Source organism: Elephantulus edwardii, unplaced genomic scaffold, assembly GCF_000299155.1.
Source record: "Elephantulus edwardii isolate Elephantulus edwardi_28Jun2011 unplaced genomic scaffold, EleEdw1.0 scaffold00328, whole genome shotgun sequence".
In the NCBI taxonomy this organism is placed as follows: Eukaryota; Metazoa; Chordata; class Mammalia; order Macroscelidea; family Macroscelididae; genus Elephantulus; species Elephantulus edwardii.
This window is the reverse complement of record NW_006400078.1, coordinates 666,428-689,397: the sequence shown is the minus strand read 5'-3', so window position 1 is coordinate 689,397 and position 22,970 is coordinate 666,428. Positions and strand designations below refer to the sequence as shown.

General features: G+C 59.8%; 1 protein-coding gene across 1 annotated transcript; it reads right to left on the bottom strand.

The window, feature by feature from the left end:
• Window positions 1–3,705: 3,705 nt before the first annotated feature.
• ATG2A (autophagy related 2A) lies at window positions 3,706–22,330 on the bottom strand. Its single transcript, XM_006901465.1, has 41 exons — window positions 22,136–22,330; window positions 18,012–18,174; window positions 17,763–17,918; window positions 17,554–17,656; window positions 17,167–17,299; window positions 16,921–17,019; window positions 16,642–16,738; window positions 16,410–16,568; window positions 16,193–16,333; window positions 15,609–15,834; window positions 15,366–15,513; window positions 15,190–15,282; window positions 14,702–14,866; window positions 14,350–14,593; window positions 14,040–14,136; window positions 13,813–13,966; window positions 13,208–13,350; window positions 12,985–13,130; window positions 12,752–12,918; window positions 12,222–12,372; window positions 11,776–11,975; window positions 11,607–11,687; window positions 11,349–11,455; window positions 11,175–11,267; window positions 9,711–9,781; window positions 9,427–9,503; window positions 8,977–9,141; window positions 8,728–8,854; window positions 8,450–8,646; window positions 7,892–8,100; window positions 7,574–7,709; window positions 6,498–6,683; window positions 6,263–6,364; window positions 6,089–6,173; window positions 5,864–5,999; window positions 5,711–5,783; window positions 5,439–5,521; window positions 5,157–5,278; window positions 4,893–5,047; window positions 4,029–4,181; window positions 3,706–3,942 (listed from the first exon to the last, which is right to left on the bottom strand). The coding sequence occupies exons 1-41, from the start codon at window positions 22,304–22,306 to the stop codon at window positions 3,706–3,708; spliced, it is 5,751 nt and encodes a 1,916-aa protein (XP_006901527.1). The 5' UTR covers window positions 22,307–22,330.
• Between the last annotated feature and the right edge of the window lie 640 nt (window positions 22,331–22,970).

Here is a 22,970-nt window from a genome sequence, read left to right as displayed (position 1 = left end):
AGGTGTGGGTGATACACGCGGGCACCTAGCGCACAAAAAGGCTTGAGAACCACCTCCTCTTATTAAAAGCACTTTATTTCTGGATTTGTGTTTCCAAGTTTCATTTAAGTGGTAATAGGGGTGTTCGTATCGACAGGAAAATTTCCCAGAAACCTGGTCCTTGAGGTACAGGCAGGAGTGAGGTTCCTGAGGAAGACTGGGGTGGATGAGTGGCCCATCTTGTCCACTTGTTCAAGGCCACCCCTGGTATGAGAGACCCACACCACCGCGGGGAACGTGCGGAGACAGAGGGGTGAAGGGGAGACACTATCCTCTGTCCTTGTCCCTGTCCCCTGGGGTCAGGTAGCCTCAGGTGCCAGAGGAATTGTCAGGATCCATCCAGCAAACAGCGTGCTGGGAACTGAGCTGGGGCTGGGGTAGAATCGAGTGTGGGGAGGTGGGGTGCTCAGAGGAACCAGGACAGCTCGACCCAAGTCAGGAAGGTTTCCTGGAGGCTGCAGTGTCCGGAAGGCTTAGTAAGAGTAGCCAGACAAAAAAGCAGGGAGAGGTTCCCCGGCAGAGGGAACAGCATGCGCAGAGCCCTCCCAGCAGTTCAGGATGGCAGGAGGGGAGGTGGGAAGGTAGGAATGGGGCAGGAGGGGGTTGGGGTCTTAGCTGTGTGCTACCCTGGGGCAGTGAGGTCCAGGTGGCCTGCAGGGCACCCATCGCCCTGCCCCTGTCCCCGCAGGTCCTGGCGGTTGGCATTGAGGCGAACATACCTGTGACCTATGGAATTGGCAGCCAGAGGGAGCCGAGGCACTGGCTGTCAATTCATAGGTCAGAGCCCTGTGCACTCGGCCGTGGCGGCCCGCCATTGTCCTCAGTCCTTGGCCTTGAGAGGCCCATGGTCAGCCAGCAGCTCTCCCCTCTTCTGCGTGGGTCCTGGCCCCCACCCCAGATAACAGCAGCCCCACTGGAACCAGTGGGCACTTCCACATGGAGTTGCTGTTACAAGGGGTGGGAACCCATTGGAGACCTGAGCTCTGCCTACCTGGCCCTTTTGCGGGGATCGGGGGACAACCTATACCAACCCACCAGATCCTCGTGGCCCCCATGACCATGGTCTTTTTATTGAGTCTTCTTATCTGGGGCCCACGCCCCGTGGCCCATCTGACGCCAGCACTCCTTGTCTGGGCGAAGTCCAGCCTCAGCCCCAAACCTGCCCCATAAAAGTGGGGAGCGGCTCCCTTTTACAGCTCCCAGCAGCCTTTGGCTGCACTGTGGCCCCACTTCCTTGTTGCTTTCCCAGCAGAGCTGGGCTTCTAGGTTTCAGGTTTGGCCTCCACCCTCTACCCTCTGCCCTTTGCCCACTCTCCCAGCCACCGAGTGAGGGACAGCGGGGCTGCAGCACGCGACTGCTGGCCTTAGGGAACCCTACTCACACCATCTAGCGACCCTGAGAATGGCCTCATAAACTTTTTAAGACTTGCAGTCTAAAAGGAGGCCCATCACCTCATCTTTCTCTACGAACAGCTCACGGTGGGAACCACTAGCTTCTCCATTAACAGAGGAGTGTTCTAACCATTGTACTACCAGGGCTCCTTTAAGGGACCCCACAATGTCCAGTTTCATGATTGTCCCATCAAAGAAGCGGGAGAGGAGACAGAAAAGAGGGGACAAAGGGGGATAATAAAGGAGAAGGGCGATGGGGGCAGACAGATGGTCATGTGGAACAGGAACTTGCAGACTCTGACGGCAGTTCTCGGGAAGTTTCACTGCCGCCTGGCAGGAGGAACACAGCCAGGGCCTGGGAACTGGGCGACCCTTGAGCAAGTAGCTTAACCTCTCTGAGCTGCTACAAGTGCCTTATGTAAATCAGGGTTCATGAGCCCTTGGACCTGGCTGGAGTTGAGCGGCCCACGGACTGGAGAGACCAGTCAGGCTTTGGTCACAGGCTCAGTGCTGGGGCCTGCCTGGACCCAAGGTGGGGGTGCTGGGGCACTTTTGGAGAAGGAAGGAACGTCTAGAGTGGAACCAGGTCCACAGGTAGCAAAAGGTTCAGAGAGGCAAAGGAGACTGCCCATGGTCACACAGTAGCTGCCTGGAAAGCCTTCCTGAAGAGCTCTTCTCTGGATGCACCAGCTGTGAATGAGGAGTCCCTGAATGCACAAAGGTGGCCAAGCTCTGAAACCCCCCCACCCCACCCCATTGCAGTTGGCCCTCCCATCTCTGCCACTGAGGACAGGAGCTGTCTAGGGTGTAAGAAATATGCCAGAGAGAGTGGACACTCAGAAGCCCAGTTCCTAAATGCTGTATCAAGGGCTGCTGCCCCGGCCCAGAGGGGAAACTGAGGCCGTCAGGACAGGGCTGACTGGTCCCACTGTGGCTATCTTCCTCAGGAGGGCTAGTGACTCTGCAGATAATGGCTGGGGGGCCTGGCACTGGGCTCAAGAGCATGGGGCAGAGGGGATGGCTCTTACCTGGATCCTGGCTAGCTCTGGGGCATGAGGAGGAAGTGGGGTACCCCTGGGCCCAGTTGCCTTTTGAGCCGTTGGCCCGGCCCCGGGGTGGTTAATGATTACCCCAGCGGTCAATACTGATCACAAGAGCGGGCGAAGGGCAGGAACCCTGGACTGTGGCCCTAAGGGTGGGGCAGGTTCGCAGAAGTACCCCGGCCCCCTCTCGGGGGTGCCTGTCCTCTATTCTCTTGGTGCCAGAGCTCCTCTCTCTCTCTCTGTGTGTGTGTGGTGGGGACACAGCAGGAATCTTGAACAGACATTTCTGGTGGCGAGGACCCCTTCCAGCCCCAGGACAGTACTGCTTCTGTCCCATTCCAGTGGCACAGAGATGGAACTCCAGGATAGAATGGGAACTGAGGGTCAGAGGCCTTCTCTTAGAGGAGCAGCCCTGCAGAAGTCGGCTGACTTGGGGGTATGGGTTTTGAGAGCAGAGTCACAGGGGCCCCAAGGTTTTTTGTGTGTTTTTTTTTTTTAACTTTTATTGTATTATTTTTATGTGTACCGTCAAATCAGATCTGACTGGTACAGGAGGAGGTTGTCCCCTCCTTCTCCAGCAGAGCATCTGGTGGATTTGAACCACATCCCTCTGGGATTGCAGTGCAGCGTCTTGCCACTAGGCCACCAGAGCTCCCTTAGGGGTCCCAAGGTTTAGAGAGCAGGGTCACAGGGCCAGGGCCTGCTGGCCAAACCAGGAGGGTGTGGCGCCCCCTGGCGGTGAGATGGGCGTTGTGGTCAGATGAAGCTGGGCGGACAGAGGCCAGGCTGCCCACAGGATGGAGTTGGCAGGGGGCACAGTTTATTCCACTTCATGCAGACACAGTAACCTGCCTGCTCAAGGAGCTTAAAAATAATACACTGAACCACACAGTGTCTGTTCCCTGCCACCCCCAGAGACACAGAAAGACACTTGGCTGTGTGGGGTCAGGTCTGAACGTCCGAGGGTCTGAGAGCCTCCGTCTGGGGACAAGGCAGCAGTGTGGACCCAGGTGGTGGTGGTGGGGGGGTTATGTCCTTTCCCTCCCCACCCCAGAAAAAGTGCAGAGATGGGGCCTGGGCCCCAGGGCGGGCGGCCCCACCTCACAGCGATTGGCACCGGGTTCTGTCCTCTGAGGGGCCAGCCCGGTGGTGGGCCCCGTGTGTGGGAGGCACAGGAGTGGTGGCCCCCCAGGGCCAGCGAGTGTGGTGGCCGTGGCTCCCGATGCCCGGCTCAGTCTTGGGTCTCCTCGGAGCGCCACTTGAGGGTGTGGTCCTTGTGGGCGTCCGGGAGGATCTGGTTACGCATGCCCCCCAGCAGGTTGGATGTGGCCTCCGTGGCCAAGATGAGGGGCCTCACTACGGTGGGCGGCAGCTGGCGAATGACGCCTCCCACGGCGCCCGTCAGTCCCTTCTGCTCGTGGCCTCTCGATGCCACGTCACAGATCGTCTGAGCCGTGTCCAGGATGCCCTGCGGGGGTCAGAGGTCAGTGGACAATGTGCCCAGGGGACGGGGGAGCTGGGAGAGAAAAGGTGGGGGTCAGGGGGGAGGGCTACCTCGCGAACTGTGTCGTAGGCCTTGACCACACCCTCCCGGAGGTCAGCGGGCTGCTGGCCTTTGCGCAGCTTCCTTGAAGAGCGTTTGTTCTGCAGGGCGCGGGAGATGGGGGCCGTGGGGGACAGGATGTCGTACACTGTCTCGGCTGTGGCCTGGTGGGGTAGGGGGATGAGGGACACGGGGTGAGGAGAGCCAGTCTAAAGGGTCAGAACCGGACCCCAGTCAGGCCAAGCCTCATCTGGAACCTCCCACAGCTGTGAGGTCCTGCTCAGACATCCGTCCTCAAGGCCCCACCAGGCAGGTCAGAGATCACACTAGCGTCTGGCCCTCCCCTGGCTGGCTTGTGGGTGGTCCCAGCAGAGCCCTGGACTCAACAACCCCCCAACTCCCTGAGAGCCTCCTCCTCCTGTCCTATACTCCTCTGTCCTCTCTATCCCCACATGTGACCCTCAGGAAACTCTGGCTGTTCACCCCCCAACCTTGTCTCTGGTGAGCCTGCACCCCACTGACTTGCAAGTTCCAGCATGCACCGTGCTGCCTTTCTGTGCCCTCGCGTCCACCTGAGGAGCACCATCCTTTGGGATTTAGCACAGTGCCCCGAGAACCCCCAGGACCCTTCTGGGTGTGCATGAATGAACCAGGGCTTTCTGGTGGGTTTGGAGTTGTGCCCCTGGCCTGCACAAGGACAGTTGTGAGCAGGGTCTCGTGTGGCTCACCCAGGGGGTGACCCGGCTCAGGAGCTGAGACCTGCAGGCTCACCCTGGCCTGGCTCGGACTCACGCTGGCCACTGCTCTGTGGCTGCATCCTCCCCGCCCCGCATCTCTGGATGGAGTGGGGTCCGCCTGGCCCGGTGCCCTCTCACCTGGATGGCCTGTACCAGGCGGTTGCTGAGTTCCAGGGCGGCGGAGGCCGTGGATGAGCCAAAGGAAGCGGCCCCTCGCTGCAGCCCCCGAATGAGGCGCCCGTCCTTGCGGTACTGTTCAATGGGCAGCCACAGGAGGTCCCGGAAGCCTTGAACTGGGGCAGAGACAGGCTGTCAGAAACGGCTGCCCACTGCCCCTGCTCCGGGATCTCCCAGCCACTCCCTGTGACCGCTTCTAGACAGCTTCCTGGATGCTTCACTTACAGAGCTGGACGACCGAATGCATGGGGCCCACGCCCACCAGCAGGCCAGGGAGCTGGTTCTTGCGGATGTCCTGCAGCCACTCATTGATGGCGTAGCCCACCACCTTGTCCACGCCCAGGAGCCTAGTGAGAAGGGGACGAGTCAGGAGACCCCACAGCTCCACTCAGCGGCAGCACAGGGATGAGGGACAGGTGGCGCCCTGACCACGGACACAGAGGCAGGCAGGAAGGCAGAGGAAGGACGGGGGCCCTGAGGAGACCCTGGGGTGAGGTGGGGACGTACCCCTGCCGGCAGCACAGTCGCTTCAACTTCAGCTCGGAGCAGTTGAGCTGGGCCAGGCCGATGAGGAGACCCGCAAACGTGCCCTGTGGAAGAGGGCCACGGGGGACATCATGGGGATGGGGACCTTGGCCCACAGGGCGCCACAGGAGACAGGCACGGTGTGGTCCCCAGCCTTGGCTCAGAGTGGCCCTGACACATCTGGGGTGACCAACCCTGCTTAGGGTCTACCAGGGAGCCTGCTGGGCCCCACCCAGGCCGGCCACCCTACTAACCACCTGGTCCATGGTGACGTGCTTGCCGTGGTAATCCAGCCAGATGGGCACCTCAGAGGTGAAGCGGAACTCCCTGGGGGGAGAAGGGTCCTTGTCAGCCCCGCTGCCCAGCACCCCTGCCTGGCACTCCAACCCCGGGGGTCCTCGGCCCACCTGAAGTAGATGGGCTGCTGCTCTGAGTATGAGTTTCTGCGGCTGCTGCCCGAGGCCTTCTGCGGGTTTTCCGCCCCTGCAGCCTTGGGCTGCCCGTCCTGGGAGCTTCTGGGCTGGACGTAGACCTTGGGGTAAGCTGTGGGGAGGTCACAGAAACGAGATGGGACCGGGGCTGGGTGAGCCCAGGGCCGAGAGGGCAGGAGGCCCGAGCCCTCCCCTCCGCACCTGTCTGGTCACTCTCTGCAGGCACCATGGGGTTGATGCCAGCTGCCACGTTGCTGAAGAAGTCCTTGAGGAAGAAGAGGGCGTCCTATGGGGGAGGGGGTGGCAACGGGTCAGGCTCAAGCTCAAGCTCAGAGACGGGGGTCTCTTGGGGTTCTGCCTGCTCTGCCCACTCACCTGATCCACGTTGAGCCGCAGGGGCATCAAGGACACCCGGAGGCAGCACTCGGGGTCCTCCAGGCTGGCTGTGGGGGCCACATGCAGCGCTTTGATGGTGAGCTGGGGCGGGAAAAGCAGCAGGTGGGTCCCCTTTTGTCCTGCAGACCAGGGTGGCCCCCTGTGGCCGTACCATGTTGGAGTGGGTGCGCAGCGGCCCCCCGCCCACCTCCTGGGAGGACACCCGCGGCCGTACCATGTTGGAGTGGGTGCGCCGCGGCATGCGCTCGCTGGCGTACAGGTACAGGAACTTGTTGATCTTGGACGTCGCCAGGCGGTCACGCACCTCCAGCTCCTGCACCACAAACACCTGGCGGGACAGCGGCTGCTCCTCTAGGTTGGGGTCGGCCTCCACGGGGTATACCTCGTGCTGGAAGCTCACCTGGGGGGACGCAGAGGTCTGAGCTGGGGGTGGGAGTCTTCCTGTGCACATCCGTGTGATCCCACGGCAAGGCTGTGACTTCTCACCTGTCCCCACGCCCACAGAACAACCTGCTCCTCCCTTGGGCTCCGACCAACCCCTGGCCATGTTTGCCAGCTCTGCTTGCACCAAACTTCTCGCACCTGCCCTCTGGCCACCTGGACGCAGTGAAGCCACACAGGACCCCACTGCAGAGGTGTCCAGAGCCCTCAGCCCGCCTCTCCCTGCCCATCCTCTGCTGGTGCCCTCACCCCCTCTCCAGGCCTCTGCCTCCTGCCTCCTGGGTGGCCTGCATGAGGCAGCCTGGGCAGGGGTCGTAGGTGGTTCCTGCCTGCTCCTTTCTCAGTTGGAAACCTCGCTGGCTCCCTGGTTGCTCACATAGTTCTTCCCAACCTGCCAAGCCCCCAACTCCGTGGCCACATCAGCCTTTGCCCTTCTGGCAGCTGCAGACACCCGAGAACTCAGGTTGGACCACAGCAAAGAGCAGACCCTCCGGCTCCCCACAGCCCCCACCTCACTCAGGAAAGCCAAAACATCTGGGACTGTGGGCACAACTCACCTTCCGTGCCCCCAACTCTGACCTCCCTTCCCTCCCTCAGCTTCTGGGGGGAAAGGCTCCCATGCTGGGTCTCTGCCTCCAGAACTCAGCTTTGCACCCTCAGCTCTTCAGCCTTTGCTCAGGTGGAACCTCGCCCAGGTCTGCACCCTCCTGGGGCCCATCTCTGCTTCAGCCCCTCTCCCATCACGCACTCATCCCACTGGGCATGAGGCCGATGGCGTTCGTCCCCAGCACGGTGAAGGCACGCGGCCACCGCGTGTGTCTGTGGCTCTCCGGTCTCCGCGGGGCTCACCTTGCTAAGCTGGATCTCCATGAGGACGTTGTGCTGCCTCCCGGTGCCCCCCTGCAGTCGCCACGAGTTCTGGGGCCGGTTGGGGCCGGAGCAGCGGGACGGGGAGCTCCTGGGGCCGGAGAGGTTGGCTTTCAGCCTAAGAAGAAAAATAGGTGAGAGCTGACACAGAGGAGCCCCTTCCTCCCCCTCCAGTCTGGGTGTAGCTGGGGGATTCTGTCGGAGACAAGTGCCCTAGGCCCAGGCTGCTGCAGGCCCTCCCGTGAGGTAGGCAGAGCCCCATCACCACTGGGACCAACTGCAGCCCAGCCCCTCCCTTACCTGCGGCCATGGTGGGGGCCAAAGTCTCGGCCACCGTAGAGATGCCAGACTAGGGAGATCTCGCGCAGCACCACACGGCTGCTGGGCACAGGGAAGCGGGCGGGTGCCCGCAGCAGGTCTGTACTGCCCACTGGCCGGGAGAAGTGGCCGTCGTGGATGATGATGGGGCCTGGATGCAGCTGCCTCACCACCGGCTCTCCGTCTCGGGGCTGTGGGGAAGGGTGGGCAGGAAGTGGTGGTCAGCCCCGTCAGTGTCTCAGTTTCTGACATGGGATGGCCCTCCTGGGCCACCATCGGCAGAGCCTCGCTCCTGTTCTCACCCCTGCCCCCAGGGGAGGGGTCGGCATGCTCCTCACTGGTGCCAGGTGTCGGAGGTCAGCACCTGGGTACTTCTCACCCTGTCACCAGCCCCACACTGTCCTCCACATCCCTTTGCTCAATGCCAGCCCTTCCTAGAAAGCCCCTTGTCACCACACTGTGGGCCCGGTATCCCCCAGGTGGTGATGGGCTGCTGCCCCCCCTACTTCAGAGAGCTCTAGGGGGCCCTACCCCACATACCAGGATGCCCATGCCAGGGGCTTCGAGGATACAGAACTCATCACTGTCCTGGGTGTCCCCCTCTGACTGCTGGTCCTTTTCCTCTGGCCGGAGGCAGCCAGCAAAGGCCCTGGCCCACTGCTGAGAGGGTTGCGTGCTGCCCCGTTCCCCAGGGAACAGGTAGACGGATACAGGGGAGCCTTGAGGAAGGGGGCGACCTATGGGAGACAAGTCAGTATTGGGAGGAGGGGAAGTGTGGAGCTCCCATGTCCACTGGACCCCTTGTACACAGCACCTACCTGATGGCTGGGCCAGCTCCTGTGGGCTGCGCCCCGAGTCCAGGAGGGCATCAGTCAGGTCCCCCTGGTTGATGAGGGCGGTCTCCACAGGAGGGCCAGGAGGCAGGGAGGCAGGACTCTCAGAGAGCTGGGCCGGCGGGAGGAGAGAGCAGTGAGTGGCACTCGGCAGGGACACCCCCGGGGCTCCCCCTGCCAGGGAAGGGGGCCTGTCCAAGCTCTGGCACCTGTGCGGCCAGGCCTCACCTGTACCTTCTGGCCGGCGATCTCCGTGGGGCTGGGGGGCCGGGGTGGGGGATGCAGGTCGCCCTCCCTCGTTATGTACTGGAGCAGGTTGACCAGCAGCGCGCAGGAGTCGGCACAGCTGTGCATGTGCACCACGTTGCTGGCGCAGCGCAGCTCGAACAGCGGCTGGCTCTGTGGAGGGCGGGTGGGGGGCGTCAGGGCCGCCCCTCCCTCCCAGGCGTGCATCCCACAGGCCTCCCTCCACCCAAGAACAAATGAACAGCTGAGTCAAAGTGAGGCTTCCGCTTCACAGCCCCGCGAGGCAGAGCCTGCTGTCCCACTTCACAGGCAGGCCCATTGAGGACCTGAGCGTGGTGTGTCCCCCGGTGCCTGCTGCTTCCCTCTGTGGGGGCGGAAGTGAGGAGAAGGCACCTGGGGAGAGGTGGCCTCCAAGGCCCTGAGGGGCGGGCCACTCACCAGTTTACCCTCCGTGCTTCCCTTCCAGGTTTTGATCTCGAGCTCCAGGAGGTCAACATCCAAGACGCAGATGTAGTCTGGAGAAGGGAGGAAAAAGTTCCTCAGGGCCACGTGGCCACTGCCCACTGGCCCCTGCCTGCCACCGGAGGGAGGGTTGGGGACAGCCTCGTGTGCGCACCACGGCTGGGGGCTGAGGGACCTGCCACCTGCTGGGTGAGGGCAGCAGTGACTCTGAGTGCCACCGGGCCCCACAGAGGCAAGGGGACCCAGCCTGTCCTGCCCACCTCGGCGTAGATTCAGGGTCTCCATCTGACACTTGTCGGACAGGTACAGGGCGGAGTCATCAAGGATGAACCTGGTGGGAGAGCAGGGTTGAGAGAGGCCCGGGGGCCACAGCCCACTGGGATTCCTGAGAGGCAGAGGCTACAACAATCACGGGAGCCCCAAACCCACAGGAAATGGCAACAATCTTTCTCGGACCTCAGTGTTCCTATCTATACAATGGGGATAACAGTCCAGTACCCAAGGACGCAGGTCTACAGTAGAGAGTCAATACTAAGTGCATGTGGGCTTGGCATTGGGCAGCACTCTGAGTTCCCAAAGTACCCCCAATTCCACCACCTCTCCTGGGCCTCAAAACAGCCCTGGGAGGGAGTGTCCTTTCTTAATAGTATTATTTATCATCCTGTTAAAACCTCATTGTAACACTGATCTGAAACGAGCTCCTTCAAGCTACTTTTGGGTGTAGCAACAAGAAAAGTGAAAATCACTCAATCTCTAACCCCAAATTCTGAGGAAACTGTCTTTCAGGATTTTCCGTGCAGCCACACACAGATGTGTAAAAGCACTCCCTCGCCGGTTTATTTTATTAACATGTAGGTTTGTGGTGATTTCACTAAACTTCATATCCCGGCATCTCCCCACCGTTTACTTCAGCTCCACTGGGCTGCTGAATTGAGTGCAACTCACAGCGAGCTCCTGAACACCGGACCTGAACTCTTGTCCTATCTGGGGACCACCCTAATTATTTATCTGACACTCTGCTGCCGCAGTCACTGTGTCAACACATCTCGTTGAGGGTCTTCTGCTGTTTTGTTGACCCTCCAACTTTCCAAATGCGATGTCCCCCCTCCAAGGACTGGCCTCTTTGGGTGGGCTGTCCCTATTGGCTCCGGTTACACTGTGAGGGTATTTGGGTTCTTCAGAGAGAGCTCAGGTGGTGCAAAGCTTAAGTGCATGTCAGTTAACCAAGAAGTAAGAGGTGAGAACGTGCCAGCCGCCTCATGGGAGAAAGATGGAACCACGCCTCCCTGGAGGTTCACAGGCCTGGACACCTGCGGCAGTCAGCCGCATCCCATCCTGAAGGCTCTCTTCAAGTTTGTTACCTGAACAACAATGCGTTGTTGCCCATGGCAACCTTGATGCATCAGTGTGCAACTCTGCTCTGAGGTTTCCTGACTATGGCATAAGGAAACAGTACACTTAACCATGTGCGTTGCCCAAGAACTCCCGGTACGCTACAGAGGTGCCCGATTCTAGATCCCTTATCCTTGTGTCCACTGGGCAACCCTCAGGCATGAGCTGGCCTCTGTTCTGTCAAGGAGAACACTCTCCGGCTCTCTTCAGAGGGCTCCTGCCGCCTTCCAGAACTTCTTGGAAGTCAGGGATGGTGAGTGACTCCCAGGAAGCTCCAGGGGTGGGCCACCCCCAGCTGCTCAGCAGGGCGGCAGCCAGTAGGCGGTGCTGACCTGAGCAGGAAGGTGGCGGTGTCCATGATGATGTTGCTGGACAGCGTGAAGGTCTCGGCGGTGACGAGGACTCGCACAGGGAGGTAGAGCGGCCTGAGGGTGACAGTCTGCTGAGGCAGGCTCCTTACAGCCGAACCTCCTTGGGGGGTCCCCCGGTCCACCCGGCCTGGGTACCTGTAGTCCATGGCACAGGAGAACAGGTGTACGTGTAGGACTGTGATGACAGATGGGGGCAGGTAGCCGAGCACGGGCTCATCCAGCACGTCCAAGAACTCCAGGAGCTGTGGGGTGGGGCAGGTAGATCACCCCCTTCTAACTCCTGCCTGCTCCAACCTGCCACCCAGCACCACAACCCCCAGGACGGCGGCTCACGACAGAGCCCAGGGCTCCTGCCTCTGCCCCTCCAGCGGCCTCCCAGCCAGGGGAGCTCACCTGGGAGTACCAGCTCTGCCCGGGTAGCGCCATGCGATGCCGCAGGGTGGCTCTGTGTAATCGCATGGTCACCAGGAACTCCTGGGGGTAGGGGATGGGAGGAAAGGTTACTGTCAAGGTGACAGGGTCACAGCCCTGTCACACTCTGGGGAAGTGACTGTCCTTGTACCTTGACGTTCTTCTGAGGGTCCAAGTGGATGCGCACAGCAGTGGATAGCATGGGGGGGGTCCGGCCTTGATCCCTGGGGCCCAACGAGCCCAGCTCAGTGACCCCTTCCTCCGAGGGGTAGATGGTGGGGGCCAGGTAGGCAGGGGGCATGACGCTGGGCAGCTCCAGGTGAGTGGGCAGTAGGTAGTCATCCACGGCCGCTGGGGAGGGAGCTGGGTGAGCACCCACCAAGCTGACCAGCCTCATATTCTAGGAACCCCTCCATCAGGGACCCCCTAATCCCACCCTCACATGCCCCTAGATCCCCTCTGCTGGGGAACTTAACCTCAGCCACCAGGGATCCCTAATCCCGTCCTCACACATCCCCAAATCCCCTCTGCCAGAGACCCCAACCCCCAGCCGTCATGTGCCAGGATTGAGGGATCCCCCAAGCCCAGCCCTCACACCTGCGTGGTACAGCTCGGCTCTCTCGGCTTCCAGACAGAAATAGCCGAGCCCCGGCTGGCCAAGGTGCTGGGAGACGCAGAAGAGGGTGCTGTGGTCCACGTCCAGAACCAGCTCCCCGTGTTTGGCCTCCAGGTGCTGCCCATCCTCACCCTGTGGACAGATCACCTGATCAGGCCATCTGGCTTGATAGCTGCCTGGCCCTCGGGCTACAAGGGGTTTCAGAGCCCTGGCCTGACTAGGGTCATCCCCAAAGTCCAGGGGAGCCCTGGGCAGTTACCACCTTTCCCAAAAGGGTGTCCTGCCCGGGAACTGAGGACTGGGGATTGGGGACTGAGGCTCACATGGGATCTGGGTTGACAGTGCTGCTAAGTGGACTGTGGGCAGGAGGGCACATGGGGCTGAGGATGGGACAGGTAGATGGACATGTTTCCACGGCCCCTTGGGAGCTGCTGATGTCATGGAAGGGGCTCCCTGCTCCAGGACTTCCTCTCCCGGAGGCAGGCCCGGGGTCCCCTGGAAGGGTGCCCACCTTGCTCTCACACAGGGCAGTGACCCGGCCCTTCAACACGGTCACAAGTGTGGTGAAGCCGCTCTGGTTGTGTGGGTCTGAAGGCTCAGGGGTAGAGCTCCGGGGCCGGTCGCCCCCCGAGGCACCCGCGGAGAAGAAGGGGCAGTCTTCGTCCTCCGAGTCTGAATCTGAGTAGGGGGAGATGGAGGTCAGAGTGGGAAGATCGGGATGTTCCAGATGCTAAGGCTCCCGACCCCCCAGGCCCCCATGGCACCCCGTACCCAGCTTGAAGGCCGATTTGCACTTCTTGAAAGGACTTGTAAAGCCAGTGGAATAGGCGAAGGGGTCAAATGGTGGGATGAGGATAGCAGGTTCCCACATGAGCAGGTCGTTGTTGATCCTGAGATGTGGCATGGGGACAGAGGTCAGGAAGGCCAAGACCAGCTGCTGATCTCCCCCTATATCCCTCGGCTTCACCTGTTGTAAATGCGCTCATAAAATTCCTTGCTGGGCAGGAAGATGTGGGCGCTGGGCAGAGTCACCTCTACGCTGCAGCGGGACATGGACAGGGTGTGGCGCTGGAAGTCTCTCATCTCCTCAGGGTCTCCAGGGATCACCATCTAGAAGGGTGTGGGGAGTCCCAACATTAGCGGGCTGGGAGGCAGAGCTGGGCCTGGGCTTTGGACCAGGTGGCCCTGGCTTACACTCTATCCTCCCGGGCTGGGACATGTACAGGAGTTCTGAGGGATTCTGTCATCTTCACAACAGCCTCAGGCTGGGAATCGTGCCCACTTTACAGGCAGAGAAACTGAGCCCGAAGAAGTTAATGTTCCAACATGGCCCAACTGCAGAGTGACAGAGCTGGGCTCAAGTCCAGTCTGAAACTCTTTTAGGAAACTGGATTCCAAGGCCTCCATGTGTCCTTCCTCAGAAAGTGAAGGTGGCACGAGCCTCAGAGTCCTGACGGAGGACCTCGCTCTCCCAGGGAAACTGCCATTAGAAATTCGCTCCCTGGCCGTGGTCCTGCTCACACCTGTGGGTTTCCCAGGCAGAGCCGGGCCGGGGCGGCCAGGGTGCCTCACCTCCTCAGACTCGTACATGGTCCTCTTGGAAGAGAAGGGCGAGGGCGAGGGCTCCGGCAGCTGGCAGGGGTTCTCCGTCGCCTCCAGGTCCTCCCTATCCAGTCCCAGATCCAACAGTGTGTTGCAGCACCATGGGTTCAAGGTCACTACTACCCTGCCAGGGCACAGGTCTGTCACAGGTCTGAAGGGTCTCCCCTCCCGCCTGCCCCTAGGGGAGGCCCACTTACTGGGGCAGAGAGTACTTGTGTCCAGGGCCCCTGGGATCCAGCGCTTTGGAGACACGCAGACAATGGATAGGTGCCTTCTCTCCATCCTCGTAGGTGCCTGGGGGCCAGAGGAAGGTGGACACTGCTGTCTTTTTGCCCTTCTTCCCAGGCCTGGCCACGAGGGTATAAGGCCAGACCTTCACTGTGATGACCAAGCCTGTGCACTTTGCCACTTAAAAGAATAGACCTGGGCCTGCCCTCAGCCCAGGGAACAGGTGAGGACCCAGGCTGCGGTGTGCCCCAGGGGCACCCAGGATCCCAGAGGAGTTACCATGCAGGTCAGAGCAGGAGAGCTCCAGGCGGGTGGAAGTAGGGGGGCCTGGCCCGCTGCTCAGCTCCGACCAGAACTGGGGCTCACTCAGCTCCAGGCGCAGCTTCTCGGCCCGCACAGCCCTGCCAGCCCAGGGGTCGCGCTCAGGCCGCAGGTCTGCGATGGGGAAGTACAGGCGCAGTGTGGCCCGGGGTGCGGACAGCCACACCACGGTCCGCTGCTCGAGGGCTCGCTGAGGCTCTGTCTGCGTGAAGGTAGAGGTGTGAGTCCGAGTTGCCTGCCAGCCCCCCATCCTGCACTTCTCTGTTGAGGGCCTGTGCCCACCCTTGCCTGGCGCTGCTGGGCATCTCACCATCAGGCCTACGGAGTCCTCAGGGTCTGGCTGAGTGGATGTGGCCTGGCACAACAGGGTAGTGAGCCGTTCCAGGGCCCCCAACTCCACGTCTGTCTGGAAGTCAGCCAGCTCCAGGACCAGCTCCGAGTGGCAGTAGTAGGTGGGCTGGCGCCGGGGTCGGCTCTGCAGGTGAGAATGCTCAGGTTAGTGAGGACAGGGTAGGAAGAGGTCCTCTAGGGTGGCTGGGAGTGCCAAGGTACCCCAGCTGATGTAGTCACATGACCCCTGAGTTTATTTACTAAGAAGTGTCAGTGCTCCCAGGGTTTGCTAAATTGACACTTTCTGGAAAGGGGCAGCTGGACAGGGCAGCCAGGAGGCCCAGGATTCAGGATGACTGGGCTGTAGAAAGATATCAGATCCCACAGCGCAAGAGGCCGAGTCTGGGCAGAGTAAGCATGAAGGACAAAGCAGAGCAGAGGGTAGGGCCTGGAGTGAGGGCTAGTCACCTTCGACACGCGACGCAGGGTCTGTGTGTGGCGCAGGTGGGCACAGGGCTGAGTGGAGTCCTGGGAGCCCCAGACGCTGGGGAAACTCAAGACCTGAGATGGGACAGGACAGTGAGTGCAATTGCGGCTGGGAGTGGCTAGGTCCTGCCCCCTCCCGCTTGCGTCCAGCTCCTCACTTCTGTGAACTCAGGTTCTGGGGCTCCCTGGGGCCACAGGCACTCCAGCACCTCCAGCTGCCCAAAGCACACATCTGTGCTGGTGGTCCTCTGGCCCCTGGCCCCTGTCCGCAGCTCCCAGGACAGCTGCATGGCTGCACCCATCAGCCTGCGGGGCAGAAGACCAAGCATCAGAGGCGGGGGCGTGGGGAGGGTCTTGGGGGGGTGGGTGCCTCTCTTCAGGTCCTGGCCGCAGGCTCATACCGGATGTGGCTCCAGGGACAGGCTTTCCGGAAGCGCCCCCGGAGGTGGTGGGAGTCACAGGGTCCTTCCTTGGTGGCGTCAAACTCGGCAAAAAAGCAGGTGGTGAGGTCAGGTGTGCTTCCTGGGGTGGCCGTCTGAGGCACAGTCAGCAAAATGCCCCCCAGGGTCATCTTCAGCAGCGAGTCAGGGCGTAGGGTGTCTGGGAGGGGTGTGGGGGCCGCCTTGCCTGAGGAGACAGAGGTTTTACCCAAGGCTCCCCGGGCTCACAGGTACCCTAGGCTGGACACCATGCTGGAAAGAGCCCTGGTATCCCCTAGACTGTATTGGCTTAACCTGCCCTGCCCCCACCTTGCTCTGTGGGACCTGGCCCTGCAGGGGTTCAGTCCTCTCCTGGTTGTTTGGAAGACTGGACATGACAGAACCCCCATCAAACAGAACACCATGGGGTCCAGAGAGCTCAGGGGACCTTTGTGGAAGTGGAAAGCTGGGTCTCAACATGTGTGACTGGTTCTGCCCTGAGTATCACCAGGGAACCGTCCAGGTAGGGGTGTCACCTGGGCCACTGCCCGAGGGGCCCGGCTCACCTGCTGGGCGGGTGTGGGCTGAGGGGCGGCGGGGGGCTGTGGCACTGTGCACAGAGGAACCCAGGTCCACGTCAGAGAGGGAGAGCTCCGAGATGGCTGAGGTCACACTGCTCGTGAGGCCAGGCATGGAGAAGAAGAGGTCTGTGGGCGAGGCCAGAGTCAGGGCTGGGGGCTCACTCTGGCTAACCGCCCTCCCCCAGCCCCCAGCCACACCCACCGGAGCTGTCCAGGTTGGCAAGAGGATCCAGGGACTCCAGTTCGGAGTCGGCCTCCGTCCCTGCCTGCAGCTGCTGATTCAGGTCTTGCTCAATCAGCCACATGTCCTCGACGCCCAGTGGGCGACCCTTGCTCAGCTTGTCACGTGGGCCCTTGGGGTCTGCAAGAGGACACATCGGTCCCACTGGCCAGCCTACCTCTACCAGCCCAGCCCTGGAGCACCCAGGCCTCACCTGTGAAGTTGATGGCTTGCAGCAGGTCCAAGAGCTGCTGGAGCTGCAGGGGAGTCAGGAGCAGGTGCAGGGAGCCCAGCCGTCCAGCCACCTCCAGCTGAGGACAAAGGGGACAGTGACTTCGGTCAGATGACACCCAGGCCCTCTAAGCTACCAACCACCTGCTCTGCTGCAGGTTGCTGCATGATCCTGGCCATCGAACTTGGCCTCTTTGAGCCTCGGTTTCTCCAAGTGTCAGAATGGGTCACCTGTCCTCCTCCCAGGAGCCCAGGGACGTACCTTGGGGCCAGGAAAGGCTTCATTCTGCTTCAACTTCACCGTCAACTCTATGTACCCTGAGAAGCTGCCGATCTGTAGAAGGGGGCCTTGGGGATCTTCCTGAGAGGCAAGAGGACATGGGAGGGGGGTCAGAAAGATGGAGGCAGCCATGGCGGATGAGAAGGGATGGGGGAGCCTGAGGGGTCAAGGATCAGAGGACAGAATAGAAGGAGCAAAGGACTCTGGTCTGGGTGCCAGGCCTCCCACCTCGGAGATCTCCATGAAGAACAGGCGGACCCCCACCAGCTGCAGCAGCTTGTGGAGGAAGGCAGGAGGCTGGCGCACATCCATCGGGGGCTCCTGGCTGGGGTCCTGCCCGGCCTCGTCACAGTACTCCAATCTGGGGGGCGGGAGGAGGTGTGGTGCAGTTGTGTCCTGTCTCCCCAATACTGTCTGCTTTTACACCCCGCTATCCTGGGGCCCTGCACCCTGCCAGGCACTCAGGCTTGCCCTTGCTCCTCAGACCGTCACTGAGGTCTCTGGCCACCACTCCAGGTTCATAGCACAACCTTCTATCCCCACCAGATTTGCCCTCCTTTCCCTAGCGGTGAGGGCAGAACCATTCTGCAGCCCCCACTGCCTGCGCCAGCCCACCTCTGCACGTGGACTTCCAGTGCCAGGCCTTGTTCTTGGCCATCTGGCGTGCACTCCACCCGCACGACGGTGTCCTGGAAGACCACTCTGATCCTTTGCAGCACTGCAGGGGGGTGGGGGAGAGTGGTTTCAGGGTCAAAGGGAGCACTATGGAATCGCTATGCCCTGGCCCCTGCTCCTGGGCTCACGGTGCAGGCAGGGCCCCTTACCACTCTCCAGGGTCTGGGCAAAAACCTCTAGCCCTTCCAGGGGCTGCGGCGGTTCCGAGGGCTCTGCCGAGCCATCCCGCAGGCACTCCTGGGCCATCTGCAGGCTCGTGGTCATGGACGAGGAGCCACAGTTCTGTGAGTCAGCTGCCCCTGAGCCTGTGGGTGGGGAGAGGGGCTCAGGTTCAGTTCCTGGGACCCCAAGCCCCTCCTCACTTACTCCTCCCACTGGGCCTGTCCTCCCGTCCTGACCTGAGCCCTGGCGGGGCTTCAGGGTGAGCTGGAGGCCCTTCACGTTCACCATGCAGTGGTCGGTGAGCAGGGAGGCCCAGGGCACGGCCACTTCGATGGATTCCACGAAGCCTTCCACCAGCTCCAGCGGCGACTCCACAGACTCCAGCACCTCGTTCACAGACTGGGAGTGGGTGAGGGCACATCAGCTGGGAAGCCCCAAAACCGCTGCCCTCCTCCTACCTCCCACGTCACCTCCCTTTGGTCCTGTTGACCCCTCACGGGAGCCTGAGCCTTCAAGCCAGCACGAGTGCTCCCGACCATTTACTTCAGAAATACTGTGCACCGTCCATGTGCTGACCACTGAGGGCCTAGGGGCGTCTCTACCTGCGTGCACGGCATTGGGCAAGTCAGCTGTGAAGGACTCTACAAAGTGCCACCCAGCACTGATGCCCCCTGAGAGAGTAAAGTGCTGGGGCATAAGTTTCACTGCTTGTTGCTGGTAAGTGCAGCAGAGTCCTAAGCCAACCTCATCGTCTCCGACACATCCACCCCCATTAACTTAAGTCAAGGACTCAATCCATCTAATCCAAGGTCTTCCTCTCTTACACTGTCCTGCCACCTTCCCAAGCATGATGTCCCTTTCTAAGGACTGGTCCCTCCTTGCAACGTGCCTAAAGTATGTCAGACTTCAGAATCTTTGCCTCCAAGGAGCAGCTTGGTCTCACCCTCTCCGGGATGAACCTGTTTGTTCTCCTAGCAGTCCATGGTATATTCAACACTCTTCTCCAGCACCACGGCTCAAAGGCATCAATTCTCCTCCTATCATCTAATTATTACCACTAATTATTGTCAAGATTTCTGATGTATAGCAAGTAATTGCAAAAACCATGGCCTAGATTAGGCACACCTTAGTCTCCAGACTGACAACTCTGCTCTTCAATACTCTGGGGCAAGGTCCCTGACAACAGATTTTCCCAATGCAATTAGTCTTTTGGTTTCCTGGCTGTTGGTACCGAAGAGGGTTGATTGTGAAACCAAGTAAATGGAAGCTGTTAACAACCTCAATCTCTTCTCCATCTATCATGGAACTGCCAATTGGCCCAGTGTGGAGAATCTTTGTCTTCTTGATGTTGAGCTTCGATCCATATTGAAGACTGCAGTCCTTGAACTCTGCAGCAAATGTCTCAGGTCTAATTAATCTCAAGGTTGTTGTTGTGAACCAACTCATATCTGACCCTCCAGCAGGTTTTCAGAGGCAGTTAATTGTATAGGAGAAGACTGCCCATTCTACTCCTGCAATTTCAAGGTAGTTGTTGCTATGTGCTTATGACGCACAGTGACCCTACGTACAACAGCCCTAAACCCTGCTCTATCCTTTGCCAATCTTATTGTCTTGACACACCTATCCCCATTACCCTAGTGACGGAATCAATCCACCTCATAGAGGGTCTTCCTCTCCTGCACTGTCCTTCTACCCTCCAAAGCATGAGGTCCCTCTCTAAGGACTGATCCTGCCTTGCAACATGTCCAAAGTATGTCACACAAAGCTTTGGATCCTTGCCTCCAAGGAGCATCCTGACTTCACCTCCTCCAGGTCAAACTTGTTTTTTGTTCTAGCAGTCCATGGTCTATTCAATGCTCTTCTCCAGCACCACAGTTCAAAGGCATCAACTCTCCTATCATCCCTGGTCCTTGTCCAGCTCTCCGATGCATAGCAAGTAATGTATCAGGCACACCTATGTATAAGTGAACAAAACTATATGATCCGGAAACTTTCACTCAAGTAAATAAAAACCAAAATCAAACAAAAAATCCTTTCTGGGGCAGTTTTGCTTGGTGGACAGTGTTTGCTGGAGCTTCCCGACTAAAACAAGCCTGGAAGCAGGAATGGCATCCGCTTCTGAAATGGCTTGCCTCCGGAAACTCTATGAACAATGCTCAGGCCTTTCATTCAGAGGGTCACTATGAGTCGTCTATGAGAAGCACCAAACAATAGCAACAACAAGAACAACAACGGGTCATGATGAGTCAAAATGAAGCCTGAGGTTTTGCCTGGCCCAGCCATGGTATTCACAATTGCTTTGTACACATGTGAAAGTTGGACAAGGAGTAAGAAAGATGGGAGAGCTGATGCCTTTGGATTGTGCTGCTGGCCAATAACGCTGACTCTATCACGGACTGCCAAAAGACACATCTGTCTGCAAATACATGCAGCCTGAGTGCTCCTTAGAAGCAAGAATGTGAGACTTCTGACACTTCGTTCACGTGCTCGAGCATGTTATCAGGAGGGCCAGTCCCTGGAGAAGGACATCATGCTGGGGAAAAAAGGGTCAGTGCAAGAGAAAACCCTCAAGGAGACAAACTGACACAGTGGGTGATCCTCTTCCGGTTCATGACTGTGATGATCGGGGGTTCACGCTTCTGTATGACACATGCCACCCTTTAAAACCTTGCTCCGGCACAGGCACATTACCCATCTGATGTAAGGAAAAAAACAACAAAACACCCCAAAAACCAAAGGGCTCAAGCACAGCTGAGAATGTGAGGCCAGCACAGAATGGGGCCCACAGCAACCCCATGTGTACTGCTGGTGACATGGTGACACCTAACGAGAGCAGAACACCTGCATTCCCGGGTCAGAGCCCTGGGCAGCCTGAGCCAGCAGCTGGAGGGGTGGGTCAGGGCAGGCTCACTCTGGCAGAGGTGGGGGAGTTCAAGAATGTCAGAGAGGGGTCTGACTTCAGACCTGTGAACCTCTAGCTGGTCCCTGCTTTCTGCGTGTGGAACCTAAACACACAGTCTGCACATGACAGCCGTTAGATCCAGGCTGGGAAACTGAGGCCTCAGGGCAAGGACCCAGGACTCATCCCTTCCCCCAGGCTGTCTAGACACTGATTTCTTCTGGGGTCTTTATGGGGCAGTGCAACTAGAGGCAGATTACAGAGTCCCACCCAGGCCAGCTCCTTCTCTATTCAACGCCCACCAGGCCGGGTGGGTGGGGGACAGTGAGAGTGTTTTGCAGAAGTGTAGAAGAACGAGGAGGGTCTTAGATCCACCCAAGAGAGTTCAAGGTCAGAGAAGTTCCCATACCCTGGAATTTGCAGCTTAGAGGGTCCAGGGTCCCTGAGCTCTTGGCCCAGTTTTCTTGGGAAGGCCAGGGGACCCCAAAGCCCACCTCATTCTACCCAGAGCCACAGCCCCCTCACGCTTGGTGGCCATGTGACTCTTCTGAACCCCCCATCCCTAATCCCCACCCCCACCCCACTCTGGTCTGCTGGGCAGGAATGCTAGCCTCCTGACCTCAAGCCCACCCACCCCAGCTACTCTGCCTAGGTGGATGGAACCAGTCGCGGCCAGCCCTGAGCTGGGGCCTCTAATTGGTGGCTTCTTTGCAACAACCCAGATGAGTCCCCACCCCTCACTAACTCAACTCCAGGCCTCTGACCCAGCCGCAAGCTGCCTGATGCGCCAACTACTCCTCCCTCCTCTAGACCCCAGGCAAGGTCTCCCCGCCGCCCGAGAGCCCCCCTCGAGGCCGGGATGCTAACGCCTAAGCCCCACCCCTAAGCCCTGGGACCGGCCCCCTCTGCCCGAGCAGGAAGCAGCCCAGCGCAACAGTCACAGGAGGAGTTGATCAACACAGCGCGCTGACGCTTGTTGACATCCACATCCGCAGGGAACCCCACCCCCGGAGCCAGGCTCGCGGGGTCAGGAGGTCAGGCACCTTTCCCACAGGTGTCTCCCCCTGGCTCCGACCCCTGCCAACCCTGCTCTAGCCTTCACCTTTCTGCTCCGATCCCCGACCCCCTCCTCACTCCAGCACCTAAACTCCAGCCTCTTCCGGCACTCGGGACAAGTGACACCCCCTCCCCAACCTCAGCTTCTTCTCTGCCCAGGTGGAGACGGAGACCCCCTTCCCGCCCGACTTCTGGCTATCTGAGCAGGACCTGGGGAGGCCAGTCGGAGACCCTGACACCTGTGAAAGGACAGGGACCCCCCCCCCCCCCCCCCCCCCCCCCCCCGGCCTCTCCACCCTCGGAGCCCGGTCCTCTGGGCTGGCTCCTATCATCAGGGAGCCTCAGGGTCGCTGTGATTCCCCCCTTCCCCGGTGCCTCCCCCCAGGATGGACCCTGGCTCCTTACCCAGGTCTCCAGGTGGATGTCCCTCAGGGCTACGTTGCCCTTGTACAGATCGAGACTCAGCTGATCCAGGCTGAGAGTCTCCTGGAGGAACTGACCCAAGTAGCGTTGCAGCAGGTAGCGGCAGGCCCGCTCTTTGATATACTTCGACCATGGCCACAGCCATCGTGCCATCTCAGGGACTGCCGGGCCCGGGCTGCCTCCAATCGTCGCTCGCACGAGATACTCTTCTGGCTTCGCTGTTCACTGGAGCCCCAGGCTCGCCCCGCCGCTTCTCTCAGCGCCAGGCCGCGCCCCCAGACGCCCGGCCACGCCCCCCGAGCTCACTGTCATTGGTCATTGCAAAGGGAGAGGCGTACTGATTGGCCGTGAGGGGCGGAGCCTTGGAGCGCGAAAAAGGGACTGGGTCCTCGGCATGACATAGTGCTCTCAATCATGATTTACGCTTGCGTGAAAAGCCTGTGTGGGAGGACCTTTAACCTCCGTCTGCATACCGGGGGAAGGCTGTTGCCTGAGGTGCCAGTTTTACACAGGAATGCGCATGTGCAGACTCGTCCGCCTGCTTTAGGTAGTTAGCGAGAATTTAAAGGGACCGAATTCTGTCAAACTTAGCATCCTGAAGACCTAAAGCCGGAGTGAGCTCCATAGCCCACAGCTGTGCAACAGTTAAGCCAATAATTGTTTGTTGACAACATCTTACCACTCTTTAGTTTATCATTCAGTACCGCTAACATCAGTTGAATAGAAGATTTCAAAAGGCAGCACGGGATGACAAAGCAAACTATTATAATGAAATGTGCAAGGAGTTGGAGTCAGAAAATCAAAAGGGCTGAACTCG